The sequence below is a fragment of the Carcharodon carcharias genome, chromosome 2 (genome assembly GCF_017639515.1).
Source record: "Carcharodon carcharias isolate sCarCar2 chromosome 2, sCarCar2.pri, whole genome shotgun sequence".
NCBI lineage: Eukaryota > Metazoa > Chordata > Chondrichthyes > Lamniformes > Lamnidae > Carcharodon > Carcharodon carcharias.
In genome coordinates, this window is record NC_054468.1 from 75942544 (window position 1) to 75961883 (window position 19340).

A 19340-nucleotide genomic window follows, 5' to 3' on the forward strand; every position below is an offset into this window, starting at 1 on the left:
TTCTTACTACCATCTTTTGGGCGTGCAACTGGTTCCTGGACCGCTTACACATTTGATCAGTCTTTCCTTCGTTAAGCATGGCGTCCGTTATGCTCTCTACGAGGCCGATGGCCAGGGCTCTCGTTTCGTCCCTTCCTGTCACACTCTGGTTATCATTACCCACATCGCTATTCTGCATTATTACTTTGGCCTTTCTCTTTCAGTTTCCAAATCTTCCCTCACATGACCTCTCTGCCTCCACCCACTATTTAGTTTAAAGCCCTCCCTAAAGCCCTAATTATACAATTCACCAGTACACTGGTCTCAGCGTGTTTCAGGTGAAGACTGTCCCATCAGTACAGCTCCTTCTCTCCCCTCTACTGGTGCCAGTACCCCATGAATCAAAACCCATTTCTCCTACTCCAATCTTTGAGCCACACATTCAAGACTCTAATCTTATTTACCCTATGCCAATTTGCTCATGGCTCAGGTAGTAATCCTCCTTTGTGGTTCTGTTTTTTCAATTTAGGTCCTAGTTGCTCATACTCCCTCAGTGAACCTTTTTCTTGTCCAGCCTATGTTGTTGGTACCCACATGGACCACAACAACTGGATTCTTTTCTTCCCACTCCAAATTCCTCTCCAGCCCTGAGATGTTCTTAACTCTGACACTGAGCAGGAAACACAACATTTGAGACTCTCACTCTCAGCTGCAGAGAACAGTACCAACCCCCTAACTATGCTGTCCCCTACCACAACTATATTCCTTTTTACTCCCCCTCTTGAATGGCCCCTGAACCATGTTGCTGTGGTCAGTTTGCTCATCCTCCTTACAGTCCCTGTTCTCGTCCACACAAGCTGCAGGAATATCAAACCTATGGGACAATTGCAAGGGCTGAGGCTCCTCCATTGTTTCTTTCTTGATCCCCATGCCTGCCTCTTTACAGTCACACTTTCCTGTCCCTGACCATGGACCAAATCTGAAGTACATAGCCTAAGGAGTGTGACTTCCTCCTGGAACAAAGTGTCCAGTTAACAGCCCTTTCCTCATGCATTGCAAGGTCCGAAGTTTGGAATCCAGCTCATCAACTCTGAGCCGAAGTTCCTTGAGCTATTGACACTGCAGGTGTAGTTGCTGTGGATCACACAGCTGTCTACCAGTTTCCACATGTTACAACTGCAACACATTATCTACCTGCCGTATGTATTATGTTTTATTTAACTAATTAGGTTTCAACTTTAAAAATATCACTCTGTAGTTATGTTATAGAGTTTAACGAGTTATGCTATAAATTTAATATAATATTTATATCTCCCCATTACCAGTTTAAACCACTGCCCCAGTTTAGAGGAAAAATCTTAAAACTCACCAATCACCTATCTGCCCCCCCCCCTCCCCTTCCCTTCCCCTCCCCTCCCCTCCCCTCCCCTCCCCTCCACCTCCCCTCCTAATTAAAGCCTCTGAACTTCAGGTCTTGGGTCTCGCTGTCTCCGGCTCCCTCTCTTAGACAAATCTTTTTTGTAAAAGGCCAGAAAGCACCTCCTCCCTCATGGCACTGAATTCCCTAACTTACTAAAATCCCAGAGTTAAGTGCTCAATCTCAAACTGCAGGTTGTGTTACTTTGAACTGCTGCTAAACCTCCTGTATTTATAATGGCTCAAATTTCAGTGAGCAAAGTCAGCCACTGCTGATTAGGGAACCAGTTGTGGTTAGCCACCTAATTAACTAACTACAGCTGCCTCTAGGAGTGAGCTGGTTTATCACTGACCAAGACAGAAAGAAACTACAATTTACAGTTAAATGGCTAAATGCAAACTTGACTAGATCTTAGAAAGAGATCAACCCTTAAAACCTCCTCACTTATCAAAATCCCTGATTTAAGCACTTGGTCTTGTTATACCCAGTCTCAAGCTGTACCCTTGTATGACTTAATTCATGTATCAAGAATTGGAGAATATTCAGGCTTGGGATGAGAAGTAGCAAGTAGCAAGTGTCAAGCAATGATCATCTCTGACAAAAAAGTTTTTGCCTCCTTCCTTGCAGTCAATGGCATTATCATCTTTGCATCCCCCACCATTAATTTGCAGGGGGTTTGGAGCACCATTGACCAGAAGCTCAACTGTACCAGCCCATAAATATGACAGTTACTAAAGCAGATCAGAGGCTGGGTACTTTGGTCCTTCTTCCACAGTAACTCCAAAATCTGCCATTTCCACCATCCAGAAGAACAAGGCCAGCAGGTGCATGGCAACAACATTACTTCCAAGTCGCACACCATTATGAATTGGATACTTATATAGCACCATTACTTCATTGTGTCTTGGTCAAGGTCGTGAACTCATTACCTAACAGCATTGTGGGATCAGCTTCACGACACAGGCTGCAGCAGGTCAAGAAGGTGGCCCACCACACCATTTCAAGTGAATTAATGCCTTGCCAGCAATACCCAGGTCCCAGGAATGAATTTTAAAAAATGGAATTCTTAACTATCAGAATCAAGACCCAGCTTGGATAAAGAAATTTGTGCTTTTAGTAGACACAGCACTAATGTAACTTCAAGTGATCCATATAGCGTAGCTCAAAGACAAGAGTCTTGGCATTGTGATCTCGGGATTAATGAGGTGTAATGGCATATTTTCTGTATGCAGTATAACTTTGTGGAGACACTTCCGGAACCCATTGAACTAGATAAATGTGTATGCATGAATTGCTGAAGATAACAGCCGGATTTGCAATGGAAAAACCAAAAGCAGCACAGATCAACGTTGCTAGGCACCCCTTCCACTATAAATTCCTGAGTTACTAAGTCATGTTATCATCAATACACACGGCTGCGGAAGTGAAACCATCCAATAACTAACTCACTTATTGAAATCCTTTTGTCCCCCCTCAGCCATTTTTTTTTTCAAATACCTGGAAGAGGAAATTCCATAGCACCCCTTTCTAGTGTTTACTCAGTGCCCAGCATTGCATGTTTATTGAAGAATTATATGATAGGTACTGTTAAAAATGAAGCAGAGCAGATATTGTTTTCCTGGTAGGAAGCCAGTTTGAAGCATCTCTATGGATGAATTCCCACAGTGTCAGTGACTTCATACAAAACCATTATATCCAATGAAGGTTGCCAGAGCTTTTTATAGAACTCCACCAGAAAATCATTGCTTTTCCATTCTGAATTTGGCTGAGTGCTTCTCCCAATCAAGAGGGAAACATCTCAAATGCTGTTATTCTCATCTCAGACCTGCAGAAAATACTGACAACTATATGCAGTTGCCTTCTCTGTTGCCTTTTTTTAAAGCTTCTTCAAAGATTGATTATACCACTGAAATGTTTTACAATTCTTTGAGCTTCAGGGTGTGTGGGGAGGGGTGGGTGTGGGGAGAGGTGGGTGGCGGGGGTTGTGGGGGGGGATCTGTAAGGGGTGCCCTTACAACCATTTTAAGGTTATAGATCTAATGAAAAGACACTTCTTTCTTTAGCCTGTACAGTGATGCTTGCTGTCCTCTTTCAAACCTAATGGTACTGGTAACATACAAACTGATGTGAATTTTCCACTTGAACACAAGAAAGTTCTACTCACTTCTGACCATTGCAACCATCTGCTAAATATGTTGTGTGGGAACCTGATTGCACAGAGCCTCAAATACATCCAACTTCTTAGCATATTCCTTTAGAACTGCTTTTTCCTGGACATCGGAAATAAGATTGTTTGTCCCGCAAGATAGGCTGAGGCTCTCTCTTACGTAATTGTGAGGTATAAAAGGTAGGAACATGGGAAGAGTTACATCACAGGAGACAACAGTTTGGCCTAATGTATTATGTCCGTGCCAGCCAAAAAGAGTCATCCAGCTAAATGCCACCTTCCAGTCTTTATCTGTAGCCCTGTAGGCTACTACACTTGAAGTGCTATTCCAAATGTTTTTTTTAATGGAATAAGGGTTTCTGCCACTACCAACCTTTCAAGCAGTGAGTTCTAGACCCCCACCACTTTCTGAGTGAAAAAATCCTCCTTAGCTCCTGTCCAATCCTTCCACCAATTACTTCAAATCTGTGCCCCCCTTGTTTCTTGACTTCTCTTTGCTAACAGGAATAGGTCCTTCCTCTCTACCTTATTTAGGCCCCTCAATCTTATACACCTTGATTAAATTTCCCTTTAGCCTCCTTTGTTCAAAAGAAAACACAACCTAGCCCACGCTATCATTCCTCATTGTTAAAATTCTCCATTCCCGACAACATCCTTGTAAATTTCTTCTACGCCCTCTCTATTGTGATCACATCCTTCCTGTAATTCAGTTGCCAGAACTGTATGCAGTACTCTGGCTGTGGCATAACTAGCAGTGGGAGATTGGGGGGGTGGGAAGTCATACCCTGGAGGAACCCTGGGAGATGCGCTGGGGGTAACCCTAGTGGTCCCCACTTAAAGACTGCATGGGAATTGCCCATGATGTTCCAACTTCCATGGGCAATTACCCTCCGTCTGAACCCTCTAAAACTCCCATTTAAATTGGAGACTTTGCATGGTTCCAACTCTTTTAGCAGAATAGTTACCCAAGTAAAATTAGAAGGATTAAAACCACTTTTAGCTTCTGGGTAACTGTGGTGCTGAGCCGTGTCCCCGTCCCACCCTCTGCCCCAACTACAACCCCCAACCACACAACACCACCCCACCCCACCCACAACTAACCTCCTGACCACCCTACCCCTGACAACCCTAATCCCCCACTCCCACTGACCACACTATATTCCTCACCCCAACTACCCTCTCCACCCCCCACCCTACACCCCTAGCCCCTGAGTAACATCCCCCTACCCACTTACTTTACACACAACTTTTGTTCTGTCAACATGGCTGTGACCTTTAAACTTACCAGTTTACGGCAGCCAGTGCTGTCAAAAGGGGTATGCCTTCCCTTCCCTCGACACTGATGCGCTGCACAGAAGGGATTCCCGGAGCAGCTGCACTGCATGTTTCTCTGTAGGCCTAGGTCAGAAGTCCGGGCGAGAAACGTGCAGCTCCAGTCTAGGGAGAGTAAAAAGGAGTAAAGTGACAATCCAACTGTGATTATCACTCCACAGAAGATTCAGCCCAATGTTTTATACAGTTCTAGCATAACCTCCCTGCTCAAAAAGAGCCAGAGACATTTACGGCACAGAAGGAGGCCCTCCGGCTCATTTAGTACATGCCTGCTCTCCACAGAGCAATCCAGTTAATCCCTTTCCCCCGCTTGACCCCTGCAACCCTGCAAATTTATTTTCTTTAAGAGCTCATCAATATTTCCTCTTGAAATCATTCTTTTTTTAAATTCATTCACAGGATGTGGGCTTCGCTGGCTGGGCCAGCATTTATTGCCCAACCCTAGTTGGTGGTGGTGAGCTGTCTCCTTGAACCGCTGCAGTCCATGTGGCGTTGGTACACCCACAGTGCTGTTGGGAATATACACGATTTTGACCCAGCAACAATGAAGGAACAGCGATATATTTCTAAATCAGGATGGTGAGTGACTTGGAGAGGTGGTGGTGTTCCCATCTATCTGCTGCCCTTGATCTTCTAGATGGTAGTGGTCATGCATTTGGGAGGTGCTGTCAAAGGAGCCTTAGTGAATTCCTGCAGTGCATCTTGTAGATGTGGCACACTGCTGCTACTGTGCATCAGAGGGAGTAATTGTTTGCACTTCCAACAGCTTGTGGGCAGCAGGTCCCAGGTCATTACCATTCGCTGTGTAGAAAAGTTCCTCCTCACACTCCACCTGTATCTCTTGCCCAAAGCCTTAAATCCATGCCCCCTAGTCCTTTTGCCATAAGCTAATGGGAAGAGTTTTTCCTCGTCACCTTAATCATGTTCACTTCTATCAAATCACCCCTCAATTTCCTTTGCTCCAAGGAGAACAACCCCAGGTTCTCCAACTTAACCTTGTAACTAAAATTCCTCTATTCCCAGAATCATTCTGGTAATTTTCCTCTGCTTTCTCTCTCTCAAGACCCTCACATGCTTCCTAAATTGGATGACCAGAACTGGATGCAATATACCATTTGGGGCCTAACCAGACCCTTATAAATGTTCAACATAACTTCCCTGCTGTTGTACTCAATGCCGGGGGTCAGTTCGCTCAGTTGGCTGGATGGCTGGTTTGTGATGCAGAGTGATACCATCAGAGTGGGTTCAATTCCCATACCAGCTGAGGTTATGCATGGAGGCCCCACCTTCTCAAACTTGCCCGAGGTATGGTAACCCTCAGGTTAGACTCACCACCAGTTGTCTCTCTCTAATAAGAGCAGCCTATGGTCCTCGAGGACTACAGTGACTTTCATTTCACTCAGTACCCTAATTATGCAGCCCAAGATCCCAAACGCTTTGATAACCATTCTCTCAATACACTCTGCCACCTTCAAAGATCAATATGCACCCCCAGGTGCCTCTGTCCCTGCACACATTAGAATTGTGCCATTTAGTTTATATTTCCTCTATATTGCCCTTCTGTCAAAATGCATCACCTCACACTTCTCTATATGAAATTCCATTAGCCACTTGCCTGCCCATTCTGCTAGCCTATCAAATTCCTGTTGCAAGCGATTAGTATCATCCTCAGTTTGCCACTTTTCCAAATTTGGTATAATTTGCAAACTTTGAAATTGTGTTCTGTATCCCAAAATCCAAGTCATTTATGTATAAGCAAAAAGGTAGTGGTCCTAGCATTGATCCTTGTGGAATACCACTGTGTACTATCCCCCAGTCTGAAAAATAACCATTTACCACGACTTGTTTTTTGTCCTTAAGCCAATTTCTTATCCAATTGGACACTGACCCTCCTATTCCATTAGCCTCAATTTTGTTAACCAGCCTTTTATGTGGTACTTTGAATGTTATTTTTTAAAATCCATATAGACAATATCCAACACGTTCCGTTCATTAACCTTCTCTGTTACTTCATCAAAATATTCAATTAGTCAAGCATGATTGTGATGCTTTTTACAAATTTCTGCTGACTCTCCTTAATTAACTCCAATCTCTCAATGTGCCAGTTCATTTTTTTCTCCTGATTATTATATTCGTATAATGTATGTCTATATGTACAGCACATCATCCGTCCTCACAGCTGGGATTGTTTTTTTGACCAATATTGTTAACCCACCCCTTCCTTTTTTCACCCTCACACAATCAACCTGTAATCACCCACCCACCAAATTCCAATTTTACATTGGTAATCATAAGATGCAATTTATGTGATTATTACTATAACCTTCCACGGAAAACTTGATTCTGGGTGAGTACCCTCGTATCGGGGCATACTGCACATTTCTCACTATTTTCTCCATTTATTAGTTTTCCCAAGGTAAATGCTTTCTAAATCCATGAGCGCAAGTTGAATTACTTGGTTAAAAACCACCTTTATTACACCTGTTCAGTCATAAGGAGGCACATTGAATGATTAGTAAGATGGCTCCCACCCCAATCCAGCTTTCCCTCTCTTCTTGTGGAGGAGCACCCAGATTGCACACAGTGACTCCCCAGGGCAACACAGCTGAGATCAGGCACTCAAGTGGATTGAGGGAACTAAATCATTTCCCATTCTCTTTCTAACACTGCCCGCACAGGATCTATGCACTGTGCCACTGCACAAATATTCTTTTTACCAATAATAATTTTCTGACCTGCAGAAACACATCAGATACAAAAGTACTTTGTTAAACAAAAAGAGATCTTTTCCTTATGATGCAGTCAGTGTCCAATCAGCACACTCTGGAATGGCCTAGTAAGCCATATGGACTGCACTGGTTCAAGAACACCCACCACCATCTTAACAGGGCAGCAAATGCCAGTAAAACCCGCATCCCAAGAATGAACAAAAATTGATGTCAGGCTCCAACTTCCCAAATGGCTACTCAGGAGAAGAGCATTGCCAGAGACAGGGAAGGACAACAAATCAATCCAATAGCACCATTAGCATGCAGGACATTGTGGTCCCTGACAAAACTACAACACAGAGACCAAGAACAACCCTAAAACCTGTATTACACACAGCACAGGAACAACCAGGTCAAGAAATTGATGCAGCAATATTGTCCACTCGGCAAACTGACCCCAAACCGCCACGTCTGACAAACGCATGCAATCAGAAGGTACAATGGATCAGATTTTACAGTAATAATGGTGGTGTTAACAGAGCCTACTGTGATTACGGAGTAAATGAGACTACAACTTTCAGTGTCTGCACGAGCAGTTAAATACAGAAATCACAAAGTTGAGCTGCTCCTCCAGAAGGTTCGCTATAACAGTACCTCACTGAAAGACTTGGCATTCAAATACTTGAAAGGTGGCAAGATGTGGTACTTATCATGCTGTTCAAACTTTAGTGGATAAGTCTTAACTACTGCCAAACAACCTCACTGGCATGAAATTAACCTTCACAAGTGTAGAATCTCTAGATCCGAATTATTGTTGGACATTTTTGTGTTTTCTATCTCTCTCTCTCCTATATTCTATATTCTTTTACCCTCTTTAATTTGCTCTCTGTACAGATTTTACATTAAATATTCTCATGTACATTTCCTGGTTCCGATGCTGTGTTTTAGGAAGGATTCTTCAATCTGATTGGAGAGATATGCCAATGCTTGTCCTGTTCATGCAGTTCCCAGATATTCTAGAGGCAGTGCATTATTTTGACTGAAAACTACAAATCGCAGCCTGCAAGCACAATGAACAACAAGGTCATTTTTTCACCACTGACTGAAAAGCGTGTGCCAATAGATTCATAAAATATGTATGGGTAGAAATTGTTAAAAATTCAATTAAAAAATAGTGCAGAAAAGACAAAAATATTCATCCACAAATTAGATGGTCAGCACCAGACCTACAACTTGTACGTTCAGATATAAAAGAATTTGTCTACATTGGAGAACATCTGACCCTAGTTTTGTTCTCAGATGTAAACAGGCAGATCTGTAGATAACCAATGACATTACAATGTTGCTAAAATATGAGGTTTCGAATTTTTGGTCAGATTAAAGCTTCAGCTGCAGCAAGACAAATGCTGCAGATTCGATTGTGCTCATTTGTGACCTCAAGCAATTGAGTTCGAGGATGTCCAAGTTGATTTCAAACGTCGAATATATGCCAGTGAGAGTAATGCATAAGGGCCAACCACCATAACAGAATGATGTTTAAACTGTAAAAAGTAAAGAGCCCCAGGAAATAGGGGGATTGGACAAGGAGGATTTGCTAAACAGTGTTTCAGTAGGAGGAAGTCTACGATTTAAGTTAGCAAATTGCTTTGCCATTATAGTAAGATATTAACAGTTCCAGGGCATCATGATAATCAAATGCTACAGTACCAAGAAGCTCTGCCTTCCTAGTAAGTTGAACCAATCTGAATTGGTCTTGCACAGGTAAAATACATTTACCAGATAACAATGAAAGATTGACTTCATAGAGCTATACATAATATTCAAAAAGGGTAAAGGTCGTGATGTGAAATTGTCATGCAATTGAAAGAGCGATAAAAATGATAATATCTTGTTCACTGTTGCTCTTTTATATGGTACAATATTTTAATCTACATATTGAGTTCCCACTGTAATGCATGTCTTTTTTTAAATGTCAGAGTTATGGAAAATACAAATCCCATCTGTAATATTTAAAATATATTCAACATATGGAATTACCCCATAATCATTCAAATTGATTATTCAGAGTTCACAGGAGCTTGGAGTCAAACCCACCATCTTGAATTTAGCCCCAAGAACACCTAGTAGGCAGTTGTTTTGAGGAAAGAAAACTATTTTAAAGGAAAATAATGAATCCAATTAAAATATGAAAATTGGGCTAAATATAGAGTGAAACATCAAATAATCCCATGAGACACAATGGTTATTCTGTGTCCAGGTGAATATATGTGGGATGAGGTAGATTAACTTTAGTTTGAAAATTGGGGCGTATTTTTCCAAACTTCCCCTCAGTATATTAAATAGGTGGGGTTACCTCCCAGGGGTTAACTGTACAGGAAGCCAGATTAAAGTTCTTTTTACATTTTGTCTTTTTATGTTACATCACCAGGCAAGAAGAATTCAGGTCTATCACAGGTACGTGCTCAGATTCATTAATATCCTTCACTGCCTGCAGAAGGTCCAGTGCCTCAGTTGGTAGCACTCATGCCTCAGTCAGAAGGCACCAGTTCAAATTCCACTCCAGAACTTGATAGCCAAGGAAGAAGCGTTCATGAAGCAGCCTACCACGTTGTTAATCAGCCTTTAAATCCTTCCACTACTCTTCATTGTTCGCCAAGGGAAAGAGTGTGAAGGTACAAAACAAAGGACCACAGCCTGCATCTTTTCAAATGGAGTTGATTCACTGTCTTCTATCAACTGGTTTTGTAGTGAAATCCAGACCTGATCTCTATCTTCAGTATGTATGTTTGTTTTATCTTTCGGAAGGTGGACCAAATTAACACTCAGTGAGGGCTGTTTGGTTCTGTTCATAAATGGTTTTGTTCCATCATAAACAAAATGTACAGAACACAGTATCATGCTAGTCAGTTGGTACAATCAGTTCAACTTGTTTGTGTACTGTTATAAAATGAATACACACAAGCCTATTGGAGGGAGTCTGATTTAACATCCATTCATTCAATCTTTCTGTTCTAGTGACACTGCTGAGATTAGTTCACCCTTGCAGCCTTTTTTGTGACTTTATTCCTTGCAGATCCTTTCTAAATATTTGATATCTGTTGATTCTTAAACCCACTGAAACAGGAAAGTTTGTCTTTCTGAATGAGCATACATAGCTAACAAATAGGTCAATACAGAATAGTCCAGCACTGAAGGTAGCATTTGGCCCATCAAGGACGTGCCATCTCTTCTGACGAATCCAGTTAGACAGACTCCCCGACTCTTTCCCGGTATCCTGGGAGATGTTTTTTGAAAATTCATTTATCCAATTCTCTTTTGAAGGATAATCAGTATTCTTCATCCTATCAGGCAGTACATTAGAATCCTAACAATTTGTTGCATAAGGTGGTTTTTCTGGATGTCGACTTTGGTTCTTTTGAAAATTATCTTACATCTGTGCCCTGTCATGAGCGGCCCTTCAGCCATTAGAAACAATTTCCCTTCATTTACTCAATCAAAACCAGAGATTTTAACACCTCTCTGAAATATCCTCTTAGCTTTCTCTGCTCTATGCAGAACAACCTCAGCTTTTCCAGTCTATCCCAATCAGTTATCCCTGGAACAATTTTAATAAATCTCTTCTGTATCCTCTCCATAGCCTTCATATCCTTCCTAAAGTGTGGCACCCAGAATACTACTACGCTTGGGCCACACTTGTATTTTATGTAGATTTAGCATAATTTTCTGGCTTTTGCACTCTTTGGGTGGGATTTTCCAGCCCCACCCACTGCCAGGATCATCAGATCCCACAAAGTCAATGATTTTTCGCTGGGCCATCAAATCTCCCACGGCAGGAAAATCCCTGCCTATGCCTCTATTTACAAAGCCCAGGATCCCATCTGCTTTATTAATTACTTTGTTAACCCTATCCTGCCACCTTCAAAGGTTTGTGCACACACATCCCTATGGCTCTCTCTTCTTGTGTCACTTTTAAAATTGTGCCATTTAGCATGTATTGTCTGTCCTCGTTCTTCCAACTGGGATGAATCATGTTTGTGTTGCATTTAATCTGCCACCTGTGCATCCATTCCACCTGCCTATCAATCTCCTCTTGAAGTCTATTACTGTCTTCCTCATTGTTTCCTAAGCTGCCAAGTTGTGTGTCATCTGCGAATTTTGAAATTGTTTCTGCACTCCCAAATCCAAGTTATTAATGTATACCAAAACAGCCAATGATCCTAGTACTGCACCTTGGGGAACAGCACTGTATACCTTCCTCCAGTTCAAAACAAATCATACGCCATAAAACTTTATTTTCTATCTCTTCGCCAATTTTGTATCCAAGCTGCTGCTGCCTCTTTTCTCCCATGGGCTTCAATGTTGCTAACAAGCCTAATATGATACTTTATCAAGTATCTTTTGAAAGTTCATATACACATAAGCTGCACTGCCCTCATCACCCTCTGTTAGCTCACCAAATCTCAAATCAAATTGGTCAAACACAACTTACCCTTAAATAAATCTGTGTTGGCTCTTTTATCATCCATACTTGTCCAAGTTGGTGTTAATTTTCTCCAAGATTATTGATTCTAAAGGCTTCCCCACCACTTATGTTCAACTAACTGACCTGTAGTTGCCAGGTTTACCATTTCTCCTCTTTTTTGAACAAGGGTGTAAACATTTGCAATCCTCCAATCCTTTGGCACCACCCCTAAATTAGGGAGATTGAATGCTTGTGGTTAGCACCTCCAAAATTGCTACCTTTAAATCCTCCAGCAACCTCATATTCATCCATCCAGACCAGGCAACCTATCCACTAAGTACAGCCTGCCTTTCTAATACCTTCTCTTTACCAAATTTTATTTCACCCAGTTTCCCAACAATGTTTACAATGGCTTTGACGAAGCCCTCTAGCTTGGGAAACACTGTTGCAAAAGTACTGATTTCTTAACTCAGTCATGCCTTCTGCCTCCACTGAATTATTCCATTTTAGTCCCTATTCAGCCCCACCATTCCTCTTAACAACCCTTTTACTGGTAATATGCCTATAGAAGAGCTTTTGATTCAGTCTTATGTTAGCTGCCAATCTATTCTGGCACTGTCTCTTTGTCCCTCATTTCTTTTTTCTTATCTCCTCTGCTTGTTAATGTTTGGTATCTGCATAAAACTACCACCCATCCCACATTTGAATTACCTGTCACCCATCTCTCGATAACCAATTCAGAATGCAAAAGCAAACAACTATTAGGTAAACTTATGCTCAAAACTCATTTGAAGGCAAATTATGTCTGGGTCCTATTTCTGCTAAGATTTGTGTTAAGAATGTGACACCAGGTTACAAATAGGTCACCCGTTTTTTGCTTCTTGTTAGAAACTGAGTGTTATACTGAAACCTAATGACTCTCCACATTGTCAATTCTCATCTTTAGACAAGTTAGAATCAACCAAACTATGCTTTTGCTCAGCATTCTGCAGAATGACTTTGATGTGTCTTTTTGCTCTGCAACAATATGATATTAATAAAATGGTAGAACTATAGTTTTTTTTAAAATTTAGGAAAATAAGTTTCTCAGAGAGGCAAAAAAATAAAATTAGGACAAGATGATTTACAAACTTTATTGAGTTTTGCAATAATTAAACACAACCATACTAGGAAGTTATAAAAGTTTCTAAAAGCATGTAGGACATCTGCTGCGCTAAGAACAGCAAAACATAATTTGACTTCACAGTATTTTATTCTTTAACAGTTACCCTTGACATTTGAAAAAAAGGATGTACACATATGGTTAAGCAATTTCATAACAAAAAAATGGATTAGAAACAATACATGAACGGCTTTGAGTATATCTTTCCAAATGCCACTTTATACTCAACAACTTTTTCTATAGGTTTACAACAATATTAAACATCAAAAGACCAGGGTTCAGAAACCCTTATGTTGTCTAAAATTCAATATATAAAAATATGCTCCAACAACTCATCTTCAGCATCATTCATTACAGACCCCTTCACATTGTCAACATCGAACAATTGCAGAGCAGGGTAGGAAATTAGTGTCAGCACATTGCTGCTTTATAGGTTCTTTCAATTTGCACTTCCAACAAGGTTCTGATCTCTGGTCTTTAAGTTACACAAGACAAAGTACAACATTTTTCTCCTTGAACCTCCGGTATAATTCCTGGTACAATTGCTATCTTAAGAACAGTAAAAATACACACCATCTTTTTGAGTGAATCTGATAACTATGGGATGGACTTTAATTATAAATTAAAAGATAAATAATATCATTCAAAATTCTGATAACTCAGACACAGCTTTTCTATTGATACGCTAAACTGATTTCTGTAGTACACAAATTGTGTGTCATCACATTCAGTCTGAGTAACTGACTACCTTGGTTTGTTTCTCTTGCCCCTCTCTCCCAACAATAAAACAGAAGTTTCTTTGCATTATCCAGGATGTACATTATAATGAGTCAGTGGCCTATACAGTATTATAGGAATAAAGGTGCATTATGGATGCCAGGTCAACAACAATGCAGCCCAAAATTCTGGGCATACAATTGGAGCTTCTCGAAAAACAGAAAAATTACTTCTGATATAATCAGTGACTGTAGAATATCTATTAAATGGTGATATTCTTTACAAATGTATTACAAGATAAACACAATACATGATGCACCCCTAATATGAACCATTAACAAAGCAAGCTTTGAAGTGAAGCCCGTGATCAACCATGAAAAACCAATTCAAAGTAGTTATGCTGCAATCGATCTAGGAATTAAATAAGCCAAAAAAAACATTTTAAGGATATTACTAAAGTTACACCCCAATGCATGACCTACCAAAGTGTGATTAAACTGTAACTTTATATATAAACATTACAGTAATCATACACAGCCTTTGGTCTGAAAGATTTTAAGGCAAAATCTGTTATGTCCACATTTTATGTCACAATAAAGCACATATCCTGATGCAATTTGCACCCTCTCCCAAAAGAATTCCAACCAAATTAAACCACAGTTGATTGATTTTACTTGTGTATAACTGAACAAATTGAGAAAAGCCAAATGAATATTCCAAATGCACAATACATAAAATCTCACACTTCACACATTACAAGCTGGTCAGCAAGGTTCTAAAACACAGAGATAATCAAAGATCTTTAGTAAGACTTAGTAAGTGAAATATATAATATATATATATTATATATATATATATATATACACACACATACATACACACACACACATTGATACGCTAAACTGATTTCTGTAGTACACAAATTGGTGTGTCATCACATTGTCTGAGTAACTGACATATACATACATACATATATATATATATATATATATATATATAAATAATATATGGCAAGTGAAATATAAAAAAGATTCAAGATTATTGGAGAAAGCGTAGAAGGAATTGGTGATAAAAGGTAACTGTAGGCAGTGTGTTCACAATGAGCAGCTCAACAGAAGCAAGGCACAAAATTTTTACATACAAAAGAGTTATCCAAAATTAAACAAAGTACAATGCCAATGGGACACAAGTGTAGTTTAAAATTGAAAGATTAAGTGAATCTGTTGTTTTAGGTCATTATTGCCAGTAAGTCTGAAAAAAAAATCATGATTTTCCTTGCCTCCATTGCTATTTTTCCCTGCAAGACCAATCCATTTCATTGGGTCTTTCCCTTTAACATTAAGATAAAGGTTTAACCAAAAACAATTTTTCTCCCTGTTCACTTGTGAAAATCGGAGCCTTTTTGTAATGTTCCACTAAATCTTCCATGCTGTCAAACTTGCGCTGTCCAATGCAGTAGAGACCTTGCTTCAACTGTACCTTGAAGTGTTTGTTTTTATTTTGGGCCTTCAAGGACACCGAGAAGTCATTGGGCTGTAAAGGAAGTGAAAATTCTTTGATTACGTTCCTTTACAAAAATGCACACTGAGTGCTGACTCCAATCTTGTTTCACACAATACATGCATACATACCATTCAGTAGCACTGGACAACAATAGGAAAAAGAATCACAGTAACTTTCTGTATTTCTAACCCCACAGGTAGTCACCCACCCTATATAAAAAAAGCTACATTTCTCTACCCAAATTGTCAAGATTACGATCAGCAAATATTTTTGATGCTGTGATACAATCCACAGGGAAAAGAATAAGACACTGAAAGAATCAAAAAATGATTATATCTAATCTAAGTTGAGAGTGGGGCAAAAAGAGGGATGTAGTATCCTTTCAATAGCAAATGTTTAAATTCAGGTTTATATATTAATGTTATATTCACTTCTAGTAGAATGCCAATAAATTCAGGTATATCAGACAAGAATGCGCCTAAACTGATGCTTTCCAAAATTAATTTCACCAAGAGCATTTGCCTGGTAGGTATCAAGGAACTTGTGAAAAAAAGTGTAGCCTCAATGTCCTCTGCCATTAGTCACAAATCAGAAAACTAAAGGATTGCCTGTAATAAAGAAAGTTAAGTGTATACATTAAGAGTAAAATATTACCATACCTCCAATTAGGAATAACTGTAAAAAGTTAATTGAAAATAGAAAATCAGAATTCTAAGGTAGCTGTTCCATTACTCACCGATGACTCGCTGTCTCGAATTATGAAGTCTCCATCAACACCCCTTTCATTCAGAGCCACTTCTCCTTGATGCCTTGTAATCTTTCCATAATACCATGGACTACCAGCAAACCTGCCAGTGGTTGCTGCTCCTATGTAGTCACATCGAGGTGGTGTGGGGCCAACGCTAATTACTGGTGGTGACGTCTGCATAATATTCACATAGTTCTTAGGTACCAAACCCACTTGCCCATCAGCTTTCCTACATTTCCACCATTCAGGATCATTTTCTGGTTTCTCAACAACATCCATTACTTCACCTTTCTCGAAATTAAGCTCCTCTTCATTTGAAGAACTGAATGGGTATAGAGCCTGCACAACATGAAGTACTTTGGCATTGTGTGCACTAATCACAACTGCTAGTCTCTCTGTTAATGAGCCCACAGGTTCCATTGTGGTTACCTCAGGTTCCTCCATAACGTAATTTGAAGGGAACCAACCAGTTTGTCCATTATAACTACCCCGCCACCATCCATCGCTGCATTTTTCCATGACGGTAACTTTTGTTCCTTTAACCAATGTAAGCTCATCATCTCTCTCTGCTGTGTAGTTGAATTTGACATACGCAGGAGCATTCAAGTCATAGAGACGTTCTCCATTGTCAGGATAACCATCCGCATCTGCATTAGATGCAGTATCGCGAATACTTGGTTTCCGTTTCACTTTTCCGATACCTTAAAGGAAAGAGAAAATATTACTACACTGCAAATATCAGCCATGACTGTAAGTGTCCTTTCTGCACACAAGGAAGAAAGATACTAAACACTATTTCATTGAGATAAATTAGTTGCATTCAACTGTGGTTATAACCACTTCCTTACAAATAGAGATGACTGCTTCAAAAATCCTTCCTGCAGAATCAGAAGTGTTCACATTTATAATTGTTTAGCACATTTAGGCTTGCTTAGCATTGAACAAACTGTTCTGTTGCACAATGCCAGTTTCCACATTGTAAATAGTTTTTAGAATGAGCTATCACTTGATCAGATCAGGTGCATTGCTGCCGTAATTTATGTGCACCAGCAAGAAGCCTGGTTTGAGCTATGTTACTTCCTCTTGTTGGGAGAGATCGATTACAGTAATCAGCTATGTTCCTGAAATTAGGAGGAGTAAAAGAGGGCATGCGGAAGGAGATTGTTTTTTCACTTAAAAAAAGGTCAGCGTTGTTGCTCATTACCCTGGAAGCCTCCTGAATAATGCATGCATGAGAACATCAAACTTGGTTCTGCTACATGTCACAAACAGTTTGTGATGGCCAAAACTCTTATGAAGTATAGTCAGCTGGGTGAGGAACCATAGCACCATTGATATGCTTGGAACAACTTCATAAAAAATATCAGTGCCGTCAACAGGAAGAACTGGGCCAGGATCTGCTCTCAGCAACAAACGAATGACAGGTGTTCATTACATTTACATTGCACCACAGACCGTGTGGGATTTTGCAGTGGAACCTATGGGCTGGGATTTTTCCCTCAATGGACGGGCAGCCAATCTCCACCCACAATCGGGGCTGGACAGTCTGTGGTGCAATGCAAGTGTAATGAACACCTGCCATTCGTTTGTTGCTGAGAGCAGATCCTGGCCCAGTTCTTCCTGTTGAGGGCACTGATAATTTTTATGACCGTAATTTCATGCTGGCAGGCCAATTAAAATCCGCCCAACATGAAATGCCTGCTTCAGCACGCCTGGGATTTGGTGGTGGTGGGGGGGGGGGGGGCAGAGGGCGAGAGCGCAACTTCACATGTATGCGCACTGGAAAAGTTCCCTGAGGTACAGAGTTTTGAAAATTAAAAATAAATACTTTTAAAATGCTAAAAAAATGTCCCCTCATGTGACAGAGTCTATCACATGTTGGAACTTAGGATGAAATTTTTAATTGCTTTTAATGACAGATCAAAACCTCATCCTGCCCATGAACGAGGTTTCACAAAACATGCAAAGGCCGCTTGGCCTTTTTGCTTGCCTGTCAAATGTAAAGTTGGACAGGCAGTGAAAAGTTTAATTCAATTACATTTTTAATGGCCTTATTAGGTCTTCAAATTGTCGGCGGGCACGTTGCTGACTCCCGCATGCGCCCACCGACCCCCAAAATATCCTGCGAATGCGTGATGACTTCTGGATGCTTGCCCGACATCATCACGCATCATTTTATGCTCAAGAGGGTCGGGAGCTCACCTGCACGCTCAGGGAAAAATATTGCCCATGGTATTACTAGGTAGAGAACACAGCACCCTCTACAAGGATCTGAGACCTGCATGATCTGGGCAAGGAACCGTGCATTTCCTTAACTAGATTGTAGAATCGATAATGAGCAGCATATGGGTGTAAGCCTGGATGTAAAGTGGAATATTTAATTCAATGCAATTGTGCACAACGAACAAAATAAAGACAGGGAAATAAAGGTGGGATTAACAGTGAGATAAAACGGACATAAAGAAGAAAAATAAGCTCTATTTACTATATCAGGCAATAATTAAAATCTGATTGAATGAGACCCCATACTTGTAAAAGTTAGTTTTCATTGCCATAGAGGTTGTTTGGCAGTAATTAAAACTTATTGTACCGTTAAAATATAGTCGCACTGAAATGGACAAATCATAACTTTTTCTGTCATGTTTAGTGGGTATCTACCACTCAACTAATTAAGCACCATGACAGGCTAACTAAGGTGGATAAAATTTGAAAAGTCCAATTTTGTATCATCAGCTTTACTATAGAACCCCTATCTGAGGCAGAAGGTGATGGATTAGGGCTTGGACCCAAGACTTATCTAGGCTGACATTTCAGTGCTTGACTGAGAATGTATTATACTGTTAGAGGGACCGTCTTTTGGATGAGGTGTTAAACTGAGGTAAAAGTTTCTATGGTGCTATCCAAACAAAGTGTAGGGTAGTTCTGGCTAACTTTTATTTCTCAACTACCATCACTGAAACAGATTCACTGGTCAATTATCTCATTGCTGCTTGTGGGACCTAGTTCCTGATTACAAAATAATAGTGTCTACACTTCAAAACTAATTTATTGGTGTAAAGCTTTTTGGGTCTGTCCTGTAATCATCAGAGATGCTATATACATGTAACTTTTTTCTTTAGTAGCTATTCAAGGGGATACAAGCAGA

General features: G+C 40.3%; 1 protein-coding gene across 4 annotated transcripts in view; it reads right to left on the reverse strand.

Annotated features, from left to right (window-relative positions):
• Positions 1–13179: 13179 nt before the first annotated feature.
• Positions 13180–19340, reverse strand: part of LOC121275435 (cytoplasmic protein NCK1-like) — a 237718-nt gene continuing 231557 nt past the window's right edge. For all 4 annotated transcript variants that reach the window (XM_041183027.1, XM_041183028.1, XM_041183030.1 and 1 more), the window contains 2 exons: positions 16184–16896; positions 13180–15477 (listed from right to left, as the gene is read on the reverse strand). In XM_041183027.1, coding sequence (XP_041038961.1) covers positions 15283–15477; positions 16184–16896 — 908 coding nt within the window. In that variant the 3' untranslated portion in view covers positions 13180–15282. The remainder of the gene's footprint in view (positions 15478–16183; positions 16897–19340) is intronic.